General features: G+C 45.5%; 1 protein-coding gene across 4 annotated transcripts in view; it reads left to right on the top strand.

Moving 5' to 3' along the window:
• The window catches only part of LOC103678822 (kalirin RhoGEF kinase), a 453,600-nt gene that overhangs the window by 340,371 nt on the left and 90,081 nt on the right, over positions 1 to 23,148 (top strand). For all 4 annotated transcript variants that reach the window (XM_040621337.1, XM_040621339.1, XM_040621338.1 and 1 more), the window contains exons 14-15: positions 9,002 to 9,197; positions 17,457 to 17,623. In XM_040621337.1, the coding sequence (XP_040477271.1) occupies positions 9,002 to 9,197; positions 17,457 to 17,623 (363 nt within the window). The remainder of the gene's footprint in view (positions 1 to 9,001; positions 9,198 to 17,456; positions 17,624 to 23,148) is intronic.

The raw sequence follows: 23,148 nt of genomic DNA on the forward strand, positions 1-23,148 counted from the left end.
TATCATTGTTTCTTTACCCCACAAGGTGGCCGACAGAGAGTTCAAAGTTCTCTCGTGCTTTCATGTGTATTATTGTCCTCAAACTTCAATTTCTTTGCAGGAAACTTGATAAGCCATGTGTCTTTCTGTGAAGCTTAGTTAAAAGTAGGTAACAGATAAATCTGTTTAACTGGGTGCATGTAAAGAGCAGTAATTTGAACTATGCTGAAAGTAAGGGGACAAATGAGCCCAGTCCCCCTCTGCAGTGTGACCCCCCACCCTCCTGAAGGAGCCCTCTCCCACCCCACCGGCTGCCAGGGCTTGCAGCAAGATTCCGGTGTCAGTCTGTTAGTGAAAGTCTAGGGAAACGTTGCATCTTTTTTACTGGTTTAATCAAGTATGTGTGCATACGATATATGTGTACTACAGATGCATACTTATACAGTGAAAATTTTTGTGTTTTCAGTGGATAATCTGCCGTGGAGCTGGCACACTCACATTATGGAGTACTAGAAATGATGCCAAGAAAGATACCCTACATAGGGGACTTTATGGAAAATGGGCCACAGTTGTGGTCTGTCTTTTAAATCTTCAACTCTATAATCCCAATCAAAGTTTGTTCAATGTACCTGCGAATTAATCTGTGTAATTATTCTGAGTAAGGAATGGAACAGCCAACTATAAATCTATGGAGTTTGCATTAGGACATGTGGCTTGGGCTGAGGCTGGGGAGAGAATAGTCTTCAAGGAGGAAAATTCTGCCTTGAGGAGAGACAGCTGATTACAATTTACTGGTGGTCTCAGCTCTTCAACTGGTTGTACGCAGAGGCCTTTAGGGTCTCATATTTGAACAAGATTGCTCTGTCAGCCTTTCGCCTGATAGAAATCCAACTCAGTAAACATTTAGTGAGCACCTAATAAGAATCAACACCTGTGTTGTGCATTGAGGATACAAACAGTCCTTGCCATAGGGAGAAACAGACAAACAGAATCATGTACAATGTGATAATTGTGTGACAGAGAGAAACTCACAGTTGGATGAGAACACGGAGACAGGAATATTTAGTTTAGTCAGGCTGCCCATGGAAAGTTTCTTGATGAGATTATACCTGGAAGACAGGTAAAACTTGGTGGCCAGGATTTGGCATCCCCGGGGGATGCCACCTAGCCTTTATTGGGATATCTCCAAAGTCTAGAAGTGGGGTTTGGGGGAAAGGGGGCAGGCAAGGGAGCTCAGGATTTTATCAGTATGTTGAACCAGAATCTCCACCCTTCTGCTCTTTAGTCCTAGTTCTGCTCTCTGGAAAAAACAGAACAAACTGCTACCTCTTATATTTGGCAGCCTTAAAAATATATTTTAAAATGGTCATCATAGGCTTCTTTTCTTTTATCTGAAAAATGTTGAGATTATATAGTTATTTCTACAATCCCCTTTACTCTAAAAATTTGATGACTATTTCTCTTCATCATCAGCCCTTCTCTGTGGCGCATATCCCCCAATTTATTCTTGTCTTTCTGGATACGACATGGTTTCCAGACACCTAACTCTCCTGGTTTCCCTCTGCCGAAGGCGAGTTAGCCACGCCTTCCTACACACACCTGGGTGCAGTGTGTTCAGGGCACTGGCACTCTCTGAGTGCCCTGGAGTTAGGAGCCTTTTCAGTGGCATTATCACCTGCCTTGTCTAGGCTTGTGCTCCCTTAAAAGCCCTTGGTTGTTTTTTCAAAGTGCTTCTGGTACACTGACTTAAAAAAAAAAACAACAACTTAAATAGAAGCTTTTATATATTTTCTCTCTCAGATTGTACTGTTTTTCTTCTTGGCCCAGTTCTTCAGCCTATCAAGGTAAATTTATTATCGCTTCAATGCTTTAGCTATTTGGAATACCGGCCAGGTCAGGCAGGGTCCTGTGGTGCTTCATTGGAAGTTTTCCTCTGGTGACTCAGGGCCGTCCACCTGCACAGTCATCGTGTTGCCTGGGGATCATCTAAGGACCACATCATCTAGTCCACTTTCATAACCTCTTCTGTAGATACAACATCAGGCTCTGCAAAGCCATGCTGTGCTCCATGTTTGCAATATGCCTCAAGTCCACCAACATAGAAACTGTAACAACAAAGAAAATGAGATCTATTTGAGATCCCTCTTTGTGCATTGCTCCTAGGGATCACTGTAGCATTCTCTAAATATGCCCCAGTTCCTTTGAGAGGAAAATGCAGAATAAATTCTATAAAGTAAACCAAAGCCTACACAAAATATTAGTTTGATAGTCTCTTCCAGACTTTTGCCAATTTGATTTCAGGATCATTGTGTCGGGGTGAGGCGATAGGGGGTGGGGTCTGCTACCATCTTCTTTCTTAAAAAACAAAGCAAAACAAAAATGCTTATTCACACAGCTTTCATACTCTGGCAAGTCGCCTGTTTGGGATAAATTATCAAAGATGCCTGATGGAAACCTTCAGATCACTGTAATGGTTGTGAGCCTAAAGTCAGGTTATATTATCAAGGTACAAATGGTGTATGCTTCTTATTTCTGTGAGGATGCTGGGTTTCAGGAGAAGGAAGTAGATATAAGCTCCAGGACTAGGTATTTAGCTTACGCAGGAGAAAAAACACCGACATTCAAGCATTGGTAAGTAGTAGAATGAGTGAACAATATATGTTGTAGGAGCTCTTCAACAAAGGGGAGATCTTTTGAAAATAGATTCCCACAGGTCTCAAACTCATTAAGAGGCAAAGATATGGACAATCAAGACCCCTTCAAGATCAGTCATGATTATACCAAAGACCTCTGTTTTGTCATGATGTTAATGAAGACAAGAATATGAAATTGTTCATAAAAATTACTCAATTATATAGATTATCTACTGGAATAGAAATTAGGTAACTAAACATTGAAACTCATCAATTACAGCATGTTGCAATATGCTCTTACATTATTTTGCCAAAAATTAGAAACAATTGAGTAAATTTCTTTATTGCCAAATCCTTCTGCTTTTCCCGAAAGTTCTTGCAATATCCCCAACAGTCTTTATATAGCTACATAAATAAATATTTTCAACTCTTTAGACAAGTTATATATATATTTCTAAAGCAGAAGGAAATGCTACATGTACCTTTAAAATAACCTATATTAGAATTCACTAATCTCAACATTTTATAAATTGATTTTATAAACAGAAAGAACTCTCAGAAAAGAAAATACTAGACTAGACAAGAAGAATAAATGACTCTGATAATTTGGTGAATTTTAGTTTCACACTGGTAACCTATATCAGTATACAAACCCATTATAGATAAAATAGCTCTTCCCATGCAACAAGACTGTCTCTTTAGCTGCAATATGTCTTTCCCTATCATCTAACACTTGTAGGTCAGTGGAGAATATTTAGCTTTCACTTTTCTCATCTTAATAAAAATAATGACATCATAAAACAGAAAGATGCTCATTTTGCAATTGACAGCCCATGTATTTCAGAGCATCTCACCACAATGAAATGCCTTGGATCCTTCCTTCCAATTATTAGCTGGAATAGGATTGTACCTTAATACACACAGTATGTGCACAAACGATTTCTCTGCAGTATGCGATGTTGTTTGATAGCATTCTACCCACAGTAGAACTTCCTTCAAAGGTGGAGTCAATCCTCTCAAACCCTGCCGCTGCTTTATCAACTAAGCCTAGGTAATGTTCTGAATACTTTGTTTTCATTTCAACAGTCTTCACAGCATCTGCACCAGGAGTAGTTTCCATCTCAAGAAACCACTTTTTTTGCTCATCCGTAAGAAGCAATCCTTCATCCATTCAGATTTTATCACGAGATGGCAGCAATTCAGTCCCATCTCAGGCTCCACTTCTAATTCTAGTTCTCTTGCTGTTTCCCCTACATCTGCACCCACTTCCTCCCCTGGAGTCTTGGATCCTCAAAGTCATCCATGAGAGTTGGAATCAACGTCTTCCAAACTCCTGTTAATGCTGTTATTTTGACCTTTTCCCATGAATCAGGAATGTTATTAATGGCACCTAGAATGGTGAATCTTTTCCAGAAAGTTCTCAATGTATTTTGTCCAGATCCAGCAGAGGAATCACTATCTGTGGCAGCTATAACCCTACAAAATATATTTGTTAAATACTAACACTTGAAAGTTGAAAGTACTTCTTGATCCATGGGCTGCACAATGGATGTTTTGTTAGTAGTAGGCATGAAACAACATTAATCTCATCATATGTCTCCATCAGAACTCTTGGATGATTAGTTGCATTGCCGGTGAGCAGTGATACTTTGAAAGAAATATTTTTTTTCTGAGAAGTGGGTCTCAACAGGGAGCTTAGAATATTTTGTAAACCATGTTGTAAACAGATGTGCTGTCATCCAGGCTTTGTTGTTCCATTTATGGGGCACAGGCAGAGGAGGTTTGGCATAATTCTTAAGAGCCCTAGGATTGTCAGAATGGTCAGTGAGCACTGGCTTCAACTTCAAGTCACCAGCTGCATTCGCCCCTAACAAGAAAGTCAGCCTGTCCTTTGGGGATTTGAAGCCAGGCATTGACTTCTCTTTAGCTTCGAAAATCCTAAATTCCATCTTCTTCCAATAGAAGGCCATTTTGTCTATATTGAAAATCTGTTGCTTAGTGTAGCCACCGTCATGGATTATGTGAGCTAGGTCTTCTGGAGAACTTGCTGCAGCTTCTCCGTCAGAACGTGCTGCTTCCACTTGCACTTTCATGTTAGGGAGACGACTTCTTTCCTTAAACCTCACGAACCTACCTCTGCTAGCTTCCAACTTTTCCTCTGCAGCTTCCTCACCTCTCTCAGCCTTCCTAGAATTGAAGAGAGTTAGGGCCCTGCTCTGGAGTCGGCTGTGGCTTAAGGGAATGTTGTTGCTGGTTTGATCTTCTATCCAGACCACTCAGACTTTCTCCATAACAGCAATAAGTCTGTTATGCTTTCTTATCATTTATGTGTTTACTGGAGCAGCACTTTTAATTTCCTTCAAGAACTCTTCCTTTGCATTCACAACTTGGCTAACTGTTTGGTGCAAGAGGCCTAGCTTTTGGCCTATCTCAGCTTTAGACATGCCTTCCTCGTGAAGCTTAGTCATTTCTAGTTTTTGAGAGACGTATAGACTCTTCCTTTTGCTTGAACACGAGAGGCCATTGCAGGGTTATTAATTGGCCTGATTTCAATGTTGTTGTGTCTCAGGGATAGGGAGGCCCGAGGAGAGGGAGAGATGGGGCAATGGCTGGCTGGTGGAGCAGTCAGAACACACATATTAAGTTTGCCATCTTACATGGGTGTGGTTCATGGTGCTCCAAAACGATTACAATAGTAACATCAGAGTTCACTGATCACAGGTCACAACAACAAATACAACAATCATGACAAACTTTGTGATATTGTGAATTACCAAAGTGTGACACAGACATGGAATGAGCAAATGCTGTGGGAAAAATGGTGCCAATAGACTTGCTCAACACAGGGTTGCCACAAACCCTCAATTTGTAAAAAGAACACAACATCTGGAAGTACAATAAAGCAAAGTGCAAGAAAACGAAGTATGCCTGTACAAGGTAAATACCTTCTTCCACCCATGATCATCATCTTCATCATGATTACCAGCATCTTCAAATGATTTGGAGAAAAGGACTACATAATGAGTTTTCCAACTTCACAGGTGATAATAAAGAACTAAATAGATGGGAATAGACCATAGAAAAATGGAAGAGAGTGACGGATGAGTTTTGATTCGGGCAAGTACAGAATAAAACATTGGGAGGGGAGGGGGAACACCGAGAAAGCAGGAGGAGCCAGAGGAGAGGGCACCCTGAGAACAGAGCCCCAGGCAGCTGCTAAGCCAAGTCCCTCTGGTCAGTCAGTGCCAAGAGAATGCTGGATTCAGTGAATGTCATCTGGCAGAAAAGTCTTGGGCTTCATTTTGAAGTGAGACTTCCCACTTCCCACTGCCTCTTATCCTTTCTTTCTGTTTCACTCCTTCTCTGATTTCCCTTATGGCTATGGCTCTAGAGTACACAATTGTTAGAATAGAAATATTGCCAATATATCTCTCAAAGAGGTCATTGTATCCTAACAGTCCAATTAATTCTGGAGAGCAGGGAGATGGGAGCCGCTGGAGCCAAGAGGGGAACTGAGTGGACCGGAGCCGAGATGGACTCAATTGAGTGGAAGGAGAAAGCAAAATAGGGTGACTGAAAGCTGAATGCCCTGTGGGCAACTTGTGTTCTATCTTTCATTCATTTGGTTCAGGCCCTACTTTTTGCCCTAAACAAATTCTTTCAGGTTTCTTTTCCAAATCGAGTTAAATAGCCAAATTAGTTCCCCAGTGCAGGATTTTCTTTTCACGGTTTCTGTATGAGCAAACAAGTCCATGTCTGATATTATGAGATAAGTCAGAGAAAAACTTCTGGGTCTGGGTGTGGTCATGAAGCTCTTCACATCAGAGGGTGTACTTTGAAGGGAGAAACTGGGAGAAGAAAACAAGGGAGTTTCAGGGCTATCAGACCAGGGGAGGAGGCTGGAGAGGGCAGGAGCCAACTCTCAGGACCAGCAAGTAACCGGCTGACTGCTTTCTGTAACAGAACATGAGATGAGGCTGGAAAGTTAGGTTTGTTCATTAACAATTTCAGGTTTGAAAACAAAGGTTTTTCTCAAGAAAAAAAAAAGTACCCTTGCTGTGTGCCAGCCTTGTACCCAGAATGAAGGTAGGGAGGAAGAAGCCAATGAAAGAACATTTTTTGATGAAACAGAAGATAGAAAAGAAAATAAACTCTAGCAAATATTAGAAATACACAAATCAGACTATTTCAAGGATCGGGCATCACTGCTTGGGGGTAATGGGAAGACCAAATCAAACAGAGAGAAAAGAGAGTAGACCCCAGGAAGATGGCCTTAGGAGTCAGGCTGGTCTGCTGAGTAACTCCTTGAAAGTCTTATTCTTTGACATGACATGGGCCCTCAGCCTAATGATGTCAAGGTGGTGAGGGTGGGGGAGGGTAGGGAAGGGGAGAGGAAAGAATACAGAAACACCAGATTCAGAATGCTGGACGTATTTCACATTTGGTAGATTCAAAGTCCCAAAATACCAGATCTCTGAGGCTCACTCTTCCAACCGAAGCAGCTCAACTTTCCCCTGCTTCTCCTCACTCTCCACACTGTCCACTCCACAGACTCCCACCTTCAGACCCCTGCGGGATCTTCCTGCAGCAAATAGAACGCTGCATAGACTCAGTTTCAGGGAACCAACACAACAACTAAAATTGAAAGAAAAGACAGGTTCTTCCTTTCATGCTTGTTGTCTTAGTTTTATTCTAATCTCTTAGGTTATAGGCCAGGAAGTAGGCTAAAAAAAAAATGTATTTGGCTGTTGTGAGTTGATTATCTGATAAAGGACTTATCCAGCATTTATTAAGAACTCTTACCAATCTATGAGCCAAAGATGATTAACCTCATTTTAGAAAACTGGGCAAAAGACGTGAAAAGACACTTGACGAAAGTGGATACAAATGGCTGATGAGCATATGAAAATGTGCTCATGATGACTAGTAACTAAAACCATAATGAGCTATCACTCCGTGCCCACCAGCATGACTAAAGAGACTGATGATACCAACTGATGGCGAGGATGAAGGGCAGCTGGAACTTTCCTGTATGCCCATTGGATGTAAAATTGCTGTTGGCAGTGTGTAGCGTGCGCCTCCCATACGGCCCTGTGATCTCACTCGCAGGGAACTCTCAAGAGAAACGAAAACCTGCGGCCGCAGAAAGACTTGTATAAGAACTTTCACATCAGCCATACTCATGATTGCCAGAGCTCTTCTCTTTCTCCCCCATCGCCTGATTTCCCAGAAGGGCCCTGGTGGTCCGCTGGGGAGGTCATGTCACATGTCCGCGCTGTGTGGGGAGACTCAGCATAATGCAAATCGTTGAGCAGGGGCTCTGGGATTTGTGCCTCAGCTGCCTGGGCCATCCTGCCACTGATGCGGGGTGAGGCTTTCATTTCCTCTTCTCAGACAAGAGGAAGGTGGCAGTCCCTGTGCCATGGCCTACACAGGGCGACTGAGCGGGTATGAGCATGAGACGGCAGACCTGAAAACCATGTCAGAGCAGTTTTCTGACTCACAGCTGAGGTGCAAGTGCTCTGCTCGGTGCTGCCCAGTTCGTGTCTGGGAATGCGACCGTTGCAAAGAAAGAGTAGGATTCAGTCTCTCTGGGCGGTCCCCTCTGTGAGGGTGGGCCGGGGGGAGTCACATGAGCAACGGTGGAGAGCAGGAACCTGTTAGCAAGCTCACATGAGGGCAGGGTTTCCATTCATTACACGCTAACATCTTTAGGAGAATCATTATGCCTTTTGATAGCACATAATCTGCTTGGGATTTCTAGAGGTCTGCTACCTGCTTACATCTTTAGTCAGCGTCCAGGTGTCAGCCTTTGCAGAGAGAGAGTCCTGCACACCAGCTCTGATGTGTAACCTCGGGCCATTCACAGGCTTCTCCAGCGCTCAGTTTCTGTGTCTCGGAAAGAGTGAAGCTCAGTATTTGCTTTCCGAGGTCCTCTGCAGTGATGAGACTTTTAGAGCAGCACTTGTGGCATGGTGGACAGTCTTTGCAGTCAGAAGAAGAACTGGGCTACGTCCACAGCTGTGCCCCTCACCAGCAGGGTGAGCTCTGGGCAGATTGCATCTGACTGGGCAAAGGCCAGCTTCCTTTTCCATAAGAAGGGCCTGGCGATCTCCACCCTGCCGGCCTCTCCGGGCCATTGGGGGGCTGGAACAGGATGGAATATGCAAACACGTCATGAACTGCAACTTGTCGAGCCTTTGCTGCTGTCCCTCCGAGACTGCGCACGGAGAACGCTGTGACAGGCGTGCGTTGGTGCTGAACCGTGGTTTAGGAGCCCGACCTCTGCACAGCAGAGAGGGACCCAAGGCTGGGGTTAGTCAGTAAGGCTTCCGCCTCGCAGTCTCTCGCGGGTCTGCGAGCCGGGACTGACGGTCGTTCCCTTACAGGTGACAGCGGAGTTGGACGCCTGGAATGAGGACTTGCTCCGGCAGATGAATGACTTCAACACAGAGGATCTGACGCTGGCCGAGCAGCGGCTGCAGCGCCACACGGAGCGGAAGCTAGCCATGAACAACATGACCTTCGAGGTCATCCAGCAGGGGCAGGATCTGCACCAGTACATCATGGAGGTCCAGGCCTCAGGTGGGTGAGCTCTCCCATCCTGCCTCTTCTGGCAGGGAGACGATGAACGCAAGCAGGCCAGCCTGACTCCGGCCAATACGCCCACTCTGCTCATCCACTTTATTCCCACAGACGCAGGAACAGAAGTTTTTGCCATTTTAAAGAAAAGAAAAGTGACGCATGAGAGCTGAAATAGCTTGTCCAAGATTGCCCAGTTAGGCTCTGGTAAAGAGGAGGATGGGGCCAGGGTCTCCTGGTGCTGTGCAGAGAATGGGGGAAACAAATAATGGCAATTTGCACAGATTCAGAAAAAATGGTGGCCTGCAGAAATAAACCGGGTGGGCTCCAAAAGTAGCCAGCTAGCCATGTGAATTGTATTCAAATGTATAGATGTGGGCTGTTCCCCCCTCCCAGGCCCCCTCTCCTGTCCTCCACCCCCAGGGTGGCTCCTGGTCTCTGGCTCATGCCGCTCAGAGAGCCCCGTTTTGATTTAATCACTAGTCTGTGTGAGTGTTAGAAGTACTGATAAAAATTTATGGCCAGGTCGTCTAATTTTATAACTTCTCAAGAAACCATGGCTGAGTTACCCAGATTTCACTTCTTTTCATGTTCAAGCTTTATTCACTATCTATTCAGTAAATGCATGAACCCTTCCTGTGACACCCACCACTCTCTGAAATGGCCTTTGATGTTAGAACCGGAGAGAGCCACAGCAGTCCCATGGTCCAACTAGTCCAGGGGACAAGAAGTCACCCAGGGGGGCATGTGCCAGTAGAGTGCAGAACACAGACTCTACACCCAGCCCCACCGTTACCCTCCTCGCCAGGTACTCCCTGGCTCCTGTTCCTGACCCTCCAGGAAGAGGCTGACGGGGGTTCAGGCCATCGACTCTTTAAAACACAGTTGGGCGGTGTCCCTGTTGACCATGAAGAATATTTAGAGTCATGAGATTTTCAGGCAGACGTTAGCCATCAAACTCGACTGTAGGGGACTATGTTTGTTTTAAGGACCTGAAAGAATAAATAACAGCATTCAAAGAAGCTTCACTTCTCACCAGAGGAAAGACAATCTGGTAAATTCTGTACACTCTGCTCAGCAGAACCTTTCCGTGAATTTTCGTTTGTGTTGTGAACAGCTGCAGCTGCCCAGGCTTGTTTACACAGTGCAGACTGTGCCCCACATCGTCCCAGGAAGGGCCATTCATATTGCAGTCTTTGGGAGGGGGGTTCTTTTAAAAATGGCAGTGCTGGGCCCCAAGCCCAGAGATTCTGATTTAACTACCTCTGAATGGGACTTGGACATCAGCAAAAAACACCTCCTCAGGTGATCTCCTTTGCAGCCAGGGCTGAGAACCACAGGCAAGTTTAAGGGTCCCTAGAACCTGCCACCTCAGAATCTCTTGGGGTTTCTCCAAGCCCTTCGGGGGGTGCTGATGCACCGCGAGTCTAGGATCTCCTCGAAGTGTGGGCTGTGGACCAGCAGCACCAGCGTCACCTTTAAGAGCTGATTAAAAAGGTAGAGTTCCAGCGCTTATCCCAGACTTACAAATCTGGTCTGTCTGTTAACAAAATCTCCAGGTAAATCATGTGCCTGTGCAAGTTTGAGACACACGCTTGGCAATGGCTTATACATCTCTAAGGTTTTATTAGGGAAGGAGGGGGAACCATGATCCTTTCTCCGCCATTGAGAACCTTAGCTGGACTCAGGGTTTCACGGTAGAGCTTACTCTCGTGATGCTCACAGTAGCTGGCGATCCAGCCAAGGCTGGGAACCACGAGAGAATGAGGGGACGTAGGACAGAGGCTGGGACAGAGAGGCCTTGCAGGGATGCTAATCCTTCGTCCCTCAGTACTGATGCATCTGGCAGGAGGAAAGCTGGGATGCTGGCGTGACCTGGGCAGGCCCCTCTCTGTCCCAAGAGCCAGGTATCCATGGTAACAGAAAGCCGACCAGGAGCTGGCAGTCCCTGAAGATGGTCTGTGACTGCGGGTTAGCTGTGCTTGGTAGCCTCCTGAACCTTGAGGGCTGAATGGGTGAAAACACCCCAGGCAGACGGGCTGCCCACACCCGCAGTATCCTAATCTAGAAATGAGCTTTGTCAAAACAGGCTTGATTGGCCTCTTCAGCCCTCACTGCTGGTACTGGCTGTTCCCCGGCTCCTACCACAGCTAGCTGTTCAGTCTGGCATCGTCCATGAGGCTTCAAAGGGAATGAAGGGAGGGGTTTCTGGGAAGCTCACTTCCTCTGTGCTGCCGAATGCCAGGTCCTGCAGACGAGGCATGTACCCCATCTCTGGCTCAGAGGAATGGAGAGCAGGGTCGCACTGGAGCTGGGGGTGGACCCAGGGTGGGTCTTGCCCCCAGGTGGTTGAGGAATGCAGGACTTCAGTGACCCCGGACTGAGGCAGCAAATGTCTTGGTCATTGATGTTGTGTGTCTAATAAACTATATTTGAACTAAAGGTAAAATAAACTGCTGTCTTAGAAAAAAGACAATTAACAAAATTAAGCGTTTGGTTGGTGTTTAGCTTTCCATGCTAAATTAACGAAGGGCTTACACTTTGGAAGTAGGGAATTTCCATACACTTATTTTCAGGGGTGCAGTTTGTAACGTTGAGCCAGGTTCCATAAATCCCTCTGGTGTTCCAATCGCTCTAACCAAAGCAAAGCCTTTGCTTTAAACCAGCATTAGCCTTAGGAATAGAAGGCAAAACAGGAACACTTTGTCTACTTGCTCATCGTTCTCCCCTCGCTGTGGCATTTCCTGTTTTGGCCTCAAGTTGGGAGGTGCCAGGTTTTGCTGGAAAGAGTCAAGTTGGAGAAAACACGCTGACTGAAGTCAAGGTCCAATTCCACCATCAGCTAGCAGTCTGCCTTTGGAAAGTTCCTGTTCTTTCTCTTTAGACCTTTCTTCTTCTGTCTAGTGTGGGAGGTAGGCCTGGATTCCTGCAGTCCCCTCCAGTTCGTACTTGCCACGATGAGTCAGCCTGACCACCCCCAGTGGCTATGCCGCAGGTCTCTCCACTGAAATCTGACCACGTGACTATTCCATGTGGCCTTAGGAGTAAGAAGAGCTGCTTGTCTTGTGGACGTATTACTTTTGTGATCTAATCAAAGCATCAAGCTCTTTCTTTATGTGAGGTTTTTAAGTGAAAAATCTTTGGGATCTGTGGCAATGATACTTAAAGTTTACTGTGCTTGGGAAGAACCCAGCCCTAACATTTGAAAATAAATAAAAATAAGTGTGGTGGGGATCATTCTTCTTCTTGAGCATAGAGCTCAGAGTTTGGATGGGAGGGAAGAGTGCCTGGGTTGGCACCTGGCCACACCCTCCCTACCCGGCTGTGCTCCAGCATGCTACCCAATCTCTCCAAGCCTCACCTTCCTCTGGAAAACAGCAGTCATGAGAATACCCAGCACACAGGGTCATCATGAGCATGCAGTGCAATAATGCGTGAACAGGGTAAGGGCTTAAGGAAGTTTGGTAACTCTGATATGTTACTCTTGTATTCTAGCACGTATTGCATTCTCTTGCAGCCATGTGCTCCTGTAGCTTCTCACAGCATGAGGGCAGGACTCTTTCTTCCTTTTCTTTCCATTCCCAGCATCTAGCAGAGTGCTGATGTCTTGTACATAGCAAGTTCTCAATAAGAGTATTTGCTTAGTTAATGGAGTGAACATCAATGTGGGTGGAACAGATGCAGGAAAAAATAAGGGGCCACAAATAATTTCAGTTGCATCATCAAAGGAGAGAAAGGCCTGTTTTTTTCCTAAATGGAAGCTACTCTGGGGTTCATGGGAACGTGGATCTGATGGGGGCTGAGTGGAGGGAAAGAGAATGTAGATGTAAAACAATAGTTCTGGTCCTGGCTGCAGATTTAGAATCACCTGCAGAACTTAAAAGTACCAAGGTCTGGGCCCCACCCCTCAGGGAGTCTTGCTTAATTGGCCTGGAATGGGCCCAGATTTTTTTTTTTTTTTAACTTCCCAGGTGGTTCCATCGTATGGCCAGTGTTAAGAATGCTGATCTAAAAACCCGATTAAAGGACTTTGTCATTTCTGAACTGGGTGTTACATTGAGGGAGTGGCACAGAAAGAGGAGTGAGGAGGGGAGGGCTAGTCTCTCACTGAGCAGGCTGATGTTAATGCACAAAGAACGCCTCTAGGTAGCACAGCCAGGAATAGCTATATCTTACCCCAGACCACAGCCACCTCCCTTCTTGAGGGAACTAAAGGGTACCCTCAACCTGGCAGCAAAGAAAAGTACAGCGACGTGATTAGCTGTAGCCTCGAGCCTTAAACAACCACAGTGCCAGCCATTCTGCTGACCGAGTATAGCATAAAGAATATCTCTGTCCTGGGTTGCTGGCCATGGTACCGTCTTATCCAGTGGTTTCCCGTCTTGGTTATGTGTTGAATCACCCTGGGAACTTAAAGACTTCCTGATGCCTGGGTCCCACCCACAGAGAGTCTCCTTTTACTGCTCTGGGTGTGGCCAATGACACGGTGATTTTTAAAGTTCTCCAGATCTAATGTGAGCCAAGATTGAGAGCACTGGTCTAAGACCACCATCCAGACCATCACAGTTTCTAATGATGTGCACTGAGCAAGTCCATAAATAGCTCATGGTGAGATTTTCTATTTACATTTTTACAAGCCAATCAACAGTTCCATTAGTAATCAATAATGAATATGTTGTAATTAACCCAAAGGAAAGGAAAAAGTAGGAACATGGGTATTTTGAGCCTACTAAATGGTAGGCACTGTATGTACCTAATCTCACTAAGTCCTACGACACCCCCAGAAGTCATTTTTGGGATTGTTTTTACCCAAACTCAGAGAAGATATGGAGCCCAGAGATTCACTGTTCATAGGGGGCAGAGCATGAATTCAAACCTAAGTCTGTCCTTTCCCAGAGCTCGCAGGTGCTTTCCACCACAGCGCGTGACCTGAGCCCTTCCCTGCAGAGGCCGTGTGTTCACGGAAGAGCTTATTTATTGGGTGTTACGAGTCAAGCGCTGTACTGGGTGCAGAAGATGCAGAGATACATAAGACATGTGGTCCCGGCACCAGGGAGCCTGCATTCCTGCGATAACAGGGACAAGCTAATAAGGAACCACCCCCAAAGGGAATGTTCTGAGGGAAAGATGGGTACAGAACATTGTGGAAACATCAATACAGCTTGCCCTAAAGAGACTGACAAACTGTCTCCCTACTTGATGGAAAGAGCACATGGGTCTTGCTGCATTTCTGAGAGCCCCTAGGAAAACAGGACTGGGATTAGATTGAGAACAGTAATGTGAACACAAGCAAACTATTCGCTGTTGATTGATGGGTATTTACCAGTTGATGGGGGTTGACTGGGACTCACGTCGATGTGTGTGGGGGCAGTGGGAGGGAGGAGTGAGTGTCTGTCCTCCTAGGTGCCATTTCCTGTTCCTCACATTCGCTGTATCCGCAGCACGATGTGCGGTTGAGTGCAGAAGGGCAGTAGGCGTTGTTTTCCCCCATTTTGTTTCCTGTGTTCATCGCCCATAAAACCGTACCTAGGGAGATAGATGCACGTGAAGGGCTTGAGTCCCGGGGCAGCCTGGGAGCTGGTTGGGGAGGGTGTCCTAGGCAGGTGCCGGCCCCTTTGACGAGTTACCAGCTTAGAGGGTCCATTTACATGCAAGGTGGCAGAGGTGAGCCCCAGGCTTCCCAGAGAAAGACACGTTGCCCAAGTCCAGCATACTAAACATCAGAGATGCATGTGGAATGAAAAGGAGCCGGGAAAAACCTGCATTGGGGCTGGAAGCAGGGAAGAGCTTCTGCTCCCGCAGATGAATCTCAAATTACACTTCCAGAAAGTAAATATGGGAGTCAAGGGTCATCTCACTGTGCCGAGCACCGCAGAGATAGAAATTTTTGTTTTTCTTCTTATTTTTTATTTCAGTCAAGGAGAAGCTCTACCTCATCCCCTTGGTAATTGAGAATAGGAATGGAGGAGAGCTGACTGCCAAAAGAACAAGCCGTGCTTCTCTGTCTCCCACAGATATTTCAGGAGCTGGGATTTGGAATTATGAAACTGGTAGAAAAAAAATAAACACGAAAAGATACTGAAATTATTACCATGTAACATCAGAAGTTTTTTCCACTCTTCCATATTGTCCTTATATAAAACACTATTTTTGCCTCTAGAAATGAATTTCCCTTAGCATGCGTACACTCTCCTTACACTCCCACTGTATCCGGCAGGTGTGTTGGTGGTGGCGGGGACGAGTTTCTGCTGATGTGAGTCAGAATGCTGGGGAAGTCTCCCAGAGGGGACTTATTTTTAGATGACTATACATTGAGATTGGCAGGCTCCTTGAGGTGTGACCCCCATAGAAGTGCATTGCCCTTTGGGAATTGTAGTCCCAACCCCGTTGATGGTTGGGTCCCTATTTGTCAGCATCAGGAGCATAGCTGCACTGGGTCATAGACGACAGGACAGGGAGCCAGGGAAAGGATCTGGACTGAACTGAGAAGGTGCAGAGCCAGGTGGAGTCAGGGATCAGAAGGAGGCAAGCAATCCGGACAGAGGATTTTTGTAAAATTATGGGTCTGAGCAAGGTTGAATCAGTCAGAACCAAGAAACAATAGAGGTTTCTGGTGGCAGAAAGCAACCAAGTGGCAGATAGCAACCAAGAGGGCATGAATGCAAGAAGGCAGAAAGTGGAGAGCTTGAGTCAGAAATCAGGACAGCCATGGGTCTGTGTGTGTTATGTGACATGACAGAGGCTCCGCACACATTGTCTCATTTAATCCTCCCGACGAGCTCCTGAGCAGGGAGCTCCTGAGGTGGGCAGGTATGTAAAATCCTATTCCACATATGAGGAAAGCGAAGCTTCTGATGGCTTAGATAACTTGCCCATGTCCAGGATTCTGACTCAGGGCTGGCTCTAAAGCTAGCACATTCTTCATGTAGCCTTCGAGAGCTAAGGTAGGAATCAAAGTCAAGCCACTAGCAGACAAGAAGGCCTTTGATAACTAAGGCAGTTCCCTCACTCTGCATCAGAGTTCAATGACCCTTCCTGAAACACAGATCTGTTTGAGGAAGGCTACTCTAGTCCTGCTGGTGACGATGTATAAAGAGGAGTGCCAGCTTGCTGGAGAGCAAGTGTGTGTATCCACACTTGTGTGTTGAGAGAGGTATATAGAAAAAGTAAGGAAGGGGCGCCTGGGAGGCACAGTTGGTTAAGCATCTGACTCTTTGTTTTAGCTCAGGTCGCGATCTCAGGGTCGTGAGATTGAGCCCTGCGTCGGGCTCCGTGCTTAGCATGGAGTCTGCTTGAGATTCTTCGAGATTCTCCCTCTCTCTCTGTCCCTCCCCCTGCTCTCTCTCTTTCTAAAATAAATAAATCTGTAAAAAAAAGAAAAAGTAAGGCAGGTGGAGAGGGAGGTGGACAAAGAACGGAGCCACAGCTTCCGCCTGGTGGGTATTGACTCAAAGTCCCATCACAGGTCAGACAGTTGGCAGGTTATTAATACTGGGTGACGTATCCATAAACATTGGGAACTCTCGTCAGTGGCTGACTGGGCTTATTCATTGCTTTGAAAAAGCGGAAGGATGGTGAGCAAACTCTCCTTGTGTGGGCGCAACTTTAACATGGTTTTTGTAAATGGATAAGCACTCGGTACCCCTGTGCTATTGCTGGGGTATGTTTATCAGGTTGTTGGAGAACAATATATGAGAGCTAGCATGTATTTCTAAGAGTTGCTTTTTTTAGGGGGCCCAAGTAGTTGGCTAATAAAGGCACCCCTGCCCAGAGACTCTCATCTAAGTATAAATTGCATGTGACCAGCTAAAAGAGTGTGCCTTTGGCAGAAGATCCTGAGACAGGTTATTTTCGGTTTTGTTTTGCATTCCCCAATATGATCACAGAGCCTTACTTGTGAATATTATAGGTGTTAGCAAACCCCCCAGCAAAGTCCCCGGGGGGGACTGCCGAATGCTTTCTTCTCTGGGGAAGGACTTCCAAAGAACGACCTCTCTCTATAACTCCAGCTGCTAATAAGGAGCTGATCATCTGTTGAAATTCCCAGGCAAAGGATCAGATAATCCAAAAGAGGTGGCATGGTTTGAGCACCCCAAAGAAGAGTCCATTATGACATTGTCCAGCTTCACAGAGGGATGTGCAAAGGCCCGGAGGGTGCTGTGCCTGGCTATTGCCGCGTTCCTGCTTTCTTATGCATATTGAAGGAAATATGGTCTTTGTAGTACGAGCTCATTTTCCTTATGTCCTTTTTTTTAAAATCAGGAATTGAGTTGATCTGTGAGAAAGACATTGATCTGGCAGCCCAGGTGCAAGAGCTACTGGAGTTTCTCCATGAGAAGCAACACGAATTGGAGCTCAACGCAGAGCAGACCCATAAGCGGCTGGAGCAATGCCTCCAACTGCGGCACCTGCAGGCCGAGGTCAAACAGGTGAGCCCGGCCCCTCCACCTTCCACCCCCGGTCTGGGCTCCCCCCACCAGGCCCCAGGCCTGTTCCTGGTGTGTGTGTGGGGGGAGGTGTACATAGCCACCAGTGTCACCAAAACTTAGAAAATGGGTAAGCAAAGGAGTGGTTGTTCGGTTTCTGGAAGTGAGACTGCTCTCTGTTGCATCTAACAACTAGATCTGATGGTACAAGGGGCAAACTATATTAGTTTTCTCTCCTAACAATCTAAGGAGAGCATTCGCAACTTTCCCAAGTTGTCCTCAGTCGTTGAACCTGTTCTCTTCCTTTCTATCCTCCATCCTGACACACAGTTCATGTAAAATGCAAATCCTTCATCAATAAACATGGTCAGGCTTTAGAGCCCGGTGGTTAACGTGGGACATCTGAGGGCCTAGTGCAGCGCCCGACACATAGATGATAGTAAGTAGTAGCAGTTTCCCTCGTTCTTTTCAATATGCATGTGCAGCTTATAAGAAAATTGTCTTGCCCTATTAAAGTCAATTAAAAATGAGATATTATACTAGCCATTTTACCAAAGGACTTACCCAGGCCTCTAGGAACCTCTAGGAAAACACAGGAACCAATGATGCTTTTTATTTTATTTATTTATTTATTTATTTTTAAGATTTTATTTATTTATTTAACAGAGATAGCCAGCGACAGACGGAACACAAGCAGGAGGAGTGGGAGAGGAAGAAGCAGACTCATAGTGGAGGAGCCTGATGTGGGGCTCGATCCCATAACGCCGGGATCACGCCCTGAGCTGAAGGCAGGCGTTTAACCGCTGTGCCACCCAGGCGCCCCCAATGATGCTTTTTAAAATGTTACATATTTATATTATGAACAGATTCAGTTTTAATTAGCAGCATAATGAATGGAGATTTTTTATTTAGACAAAGTGGGGTTGAAGAAATACAAATACATAATAGTTTAATTTATTGAGTGCTGGGTACCTTTTACACCTGTCTCTCCATCAATCCTCACAACCATTCTCCGAAGCAGATCTTATTCCCGATTTACTGATGAGGCCACTGAAGCTTAGAGAGGTCATCAGAAAATGGTCACATGGAGCAAAGAGCATGTCATCACCCTCTACTGGTCTAGGAGGGCTTCCTGGCTGGGGGCGGGGGTCTCCAGCCATTCCATGATAGTTCCCTCTTCTCCACACTCTTTCAGACAATCCCACCCCTGCTCCCTGAAGGCAGAGCCCCACCCAAAATATCCCAAGCAGAGAAACATCTTCCTGTTAAACATTTTTTCTTATGCACCGTGGCTATTACACTGTCTTATTTAACTCTTAATTTGGTACAGGGGACAAAAACACCATATTTTATTTAATCATTGCTGTTCTCTTATATTCAGAGTATTTCTTGTTAATGCCTGGGTCTTAGTTATTATATTGTTATTTATTATCATGGGCAAAATTGTCTTCTCTGCTCTGCTTCTCCCGAGCAGGGCTCAGCCAGAGTCCACACACACTGCTAAAGATCGGTCCTCAGCACAGGTGAAATCGCTGAGCACCAAGGCAGGCTGGATCACAGGGCTGCCATCCAGATTGCTTTCTGTGTAATTACACTGGGATCACACCAGAATCTCTGGAGAGACTTGGTGGAAACCCTAGCAGACCCAGAGCAGTGATGAGTATACAAAGTCTGAGACTCTTGGTAGTAATGATAGTACTTACTTTTCAGAGGAGAAGTTCTTTCTCATTTATAATCTCACTTTAAGAGAGGAGACCCATGGGGGAAACGGGTGTATGTTACAAGTGGGGAAACTGAGATGGTATAGGATTAGTGTTCCCAGGGCCTGCTGACTAGTTAGCGGAAACTTGAGCCCATGCTTCCTTTATCAACAGTCCCATGGTTTGCCTCTTCTGGGCCCCACTCCTGCCCTAGGACTCCAGGGAAAATAGAAAGAAGCCCTCCAGCAGAAATAGCCTGGGATTTTCCTGGCCTTCACAGCACCACGTCTGAGAAGACAGGCTCGCGTGGCCTGTGCCTGGCAGAGAAGGTGGCACCTACCTGATCAGTCGGCAGGCTCTGACAGGTCATGGGAGCCCTCCGCTGTTCATATACTGTTACTTCCGCCAGCCGAAGGTGGCGGGAGAGAACAAAACAGATAACAGGAAAATCATTCCATTTGTCTGTGCAATGAAATAGATGCTTTTGTTCCTGGTTTTTAATTTTATTTATTTTTTGTTCCAACCTTAGTAGAGTCAACTCCCTAATTATGTTTTCCTTGACTTGTGTGAAAACGGAGATGGTTTTTTATCCTCTGAGTATACATTCTGTATAGGGTGGGGAGTTGGGATGATGCTAGGTAGTTTGTCAAATGGGGAAGTAGGTTGTCTGTATATGAATAATCCGGGCTTGACGGATATCTGGATACATTCCCATTCAGTATTTCTTGAGTTGGAGGACAAAACATTTTTCTGCAGGAGAAAGTTGCTTCTCCCTGCCATGGTGAGGATGGCACAGAGAGGATTGTAGTTCAAAAACATACTGGATTGCTTGAGTCAGACTGTGGGAAACCCACGAAGGCCTTGGTAAAGGACAGTGGCCTTGGGAGGTGCCAAGGGATTGCTGCTTAGTTAAGCCACCATGCCTCATTAGACAGACTTGTTTTCCTTGTCAGTGTAGGGCTCTTTCTTTTGGGAGTCATCTGATCCAGTTTCAGAGAAGGCATTTGTGTTTGATGGAAGTTGGTGGAGCAGGAAATATTGATTTGGAAGCTGTTGACACTTGGAAAGAGGGAGTTAATTTAGATGTCAGTATTGATCAGTGGAGCTAAATTTAGACACAAGTTTGAGAGTTTCTCTTTTGAATATACTCAAAAGAAGAAAAAGAAGGCAAGAAAAAAGACACCTTAATTGAAATGCCATTAATGGGGATGGAAAGGGAGAGAACAATGTGCTGCTACACGGTTGTGTCATTAGCGCCCATAAATGAGAGGTTTAGATTTGGCCATCATAACTATAGTGTAGTTACAGCACCATTATATTAAACTGAGGCTTTGTGGGGAGATGATGCCACAGATGTCAGACTGAAAATTGTTGTCAAGGGTTGAGAACAAATGAAATTATTTAATGTGACTGATGTTCTTTTTGGGGTTACGTGGGGCTCTGTATCTTAGATCGATGGCCCAGACACCTCTGGAGAAATGTTGACTCTTTAAGGGAATTCACTCCCCTGATTACAACCCACGGTCTGGGGCCCTAGAATACTCAGATGCCCCCTTTCTTCTAGAAAAATAGTTCAGTTTAATCCCCAGCCCCACAGAATGCTCTGACTGCTTTCCAGGAAAATTACTACTCTGGCAAAGATGACCTCACATTTACTAGATTATCCAAGAAGATTTGAAAAACCTACTTAATGGGCATAAAACTAAGTGAATTTCCATATGTATTCCTGCAGAACAGTGCCTTTAGCAGGAAACAAGCCAAAATGGATTTTTTTTAAAGATTTATTTATTTATTTATTTGACAGAGATAGAGACAGCCAGCGAGAGAGGGAACACAAGCAGGGGGAGTGGGAGAGGAAGAAGCAGGCTCATAGCGGAGGAGCCTGATGTGGGGCTCGATCCCATAACGCCGGGATCACGCCCTGAGCTGAAGGCAGGCGCTTAACCGCTGTGCCACCCAGGCGCCCCGCCAAAATGGATTTGTAAGCTATTGGGGCTCTAAGATATGGGAAAAGAAATCATACTTATTTGTCTACTAAAGACGTTGACTTGAATTACCCCTGTGGACCAAATACTGACCAAAATTTGCTTATGATTAAAATGAACAGTGAGAACGAAGGAAGAAATACTATCCTATCAAGAATACTGCTGTGTTCATTCTGTGCACTGTATGTAAAGCTAGAAAGGAGTTGGGGTAGATCCAAGAGAGAGACGACCAAAGGGACGAGCATTTGTTTCAAAGTGGAAAAAATTAAGAAGACCCATGGTCACAGTCTGTAAAACCAGGAAGGATGATCACATATAATCTCTTACATTATGAATCTTTAGAGCTAAGAAACGCTGGAACTGTGTATGGCCGGCTCCGAGCTACTATCCGAGGGGCCGGCCATTTTCCTGTGGCCAGACTTTCAGAAATGACTGTGCCTTGTGGTAACAGCGGGTCTTCGAGTCAGAGGCCTTGAGGGCGTCTTCATAGCTTTATTGTCGGTGTGACCTAGAGAACACAGCCTATACAAGCAGCTTCCCGCGTAGCGGTTCATGGGGACAGCTTGCCTTGCTTAGATGGCATCATCGTTTGTGGACATCCACACCCAGTTAAACAAATCCAGTCTTCCCGCTGGGGTTTGCTGTGCTTCCTTGGCCTGAGAAAGCTGTAGACCCCCATCTTCAGTTCACCCTCTCAGCCCAGACCGAGCTGAATTCTTGGCCAGCTCCTGAGTCCCCGAGCAGCAATCAGCAATACTCCCTGGGCCCCTCATTTTTATAGACCTGACTTTCTCTGGTGTCCTAGTTGTAGGGCAGGTCTCTGAGTTTTGAAAGAAGTGTGGAATGTGAGGATTCAAAGTGACCCTCCAAGGTCATCTCACCTATAGGTAAATGGTTGCCTAAGATAATTGATCAACATAAAATGCTCATATTATGCATCACATTTTATGGTTTGCAGAACACTTGTACATGATGTCTCTGAGGCCACACGGGATTAGTAAAAACAACATTTGTTATTACAATGTTTCCTCTACTCTTTTGCACTCATTTGGATGCTCGTAGAAGAAATAACCAGTTTTGTGAACTGGGAAAATCAAGGATGACAGAAATAGAAAATTATACTGACAAGGGTCGTCGTGATCAGACAACAGAGAATGGTGCTAACAAAACAGCTGGGGTTCCCACATCACCTCTCAATATGGCAGTAAGCTCTACAGATTCTGGGACAAAAATCAGTAGTCCTAGGCTTTTTTCCTTCTCAGTGTGAGAGGCATAAATGTAGAATCATAGAATTCCCTATCTTTGCGAAACTAAACATCCCCACCTCTCCCATCAGCAGGCCTTTCGTCTCACAGCATGTTGCATCCACCCTGCTGTGGGGAGAAGGGAATGTGCTATTACCCTAACTTTGCAAAAGAGAAAACCGAGGCTCAGAGGGTTGAATGGTTTTGCCAGGTAGTAAAAAAGCCAGGTGTTCTAACCTCAGATTTTGTATTTTTTTTCTTCACTATCCCAGCCCTGCTTCTGGGACAGACTCAGTTATAGGGATCAGTCCCAGCCCTGAACCTAAGCCATGGATAGAAATGTGCATTTTTATCTTCCTAAAATCAAAACTCTCACATTAGAGACCTGGGTTGCCTTTGTAAATAGCATTGGGGAAATAAAACCAAACAGGGATATCAAGGATACAGCATGACTTAATGAAAGGTGCCGAGACTGAAGTCTACGATAGTAAAGCTATCTAAACGGAAAGCTAGTAAATGGAGATCCCCACCACCAGAGCTATAACTGATGTTTCCAGTTGGCTGAAACTAGAGAGGAGCAGATGCCAGCAAGACTCAGG

This window comes from Ursus maritimus, unplaced genomic scaffold, assembly GCF_017311325.1.
Source record: "Ursus maritimus isolate PB19 unplaced genomic scaffold, ASM1731132v1 scaffold_4, whole genome shotgun sequence".
NCBI lineage: Eukaryota > Metazoa > Chordata > Mammalia > Carnivora > Ursidae > Ursus > Ursus maritimus.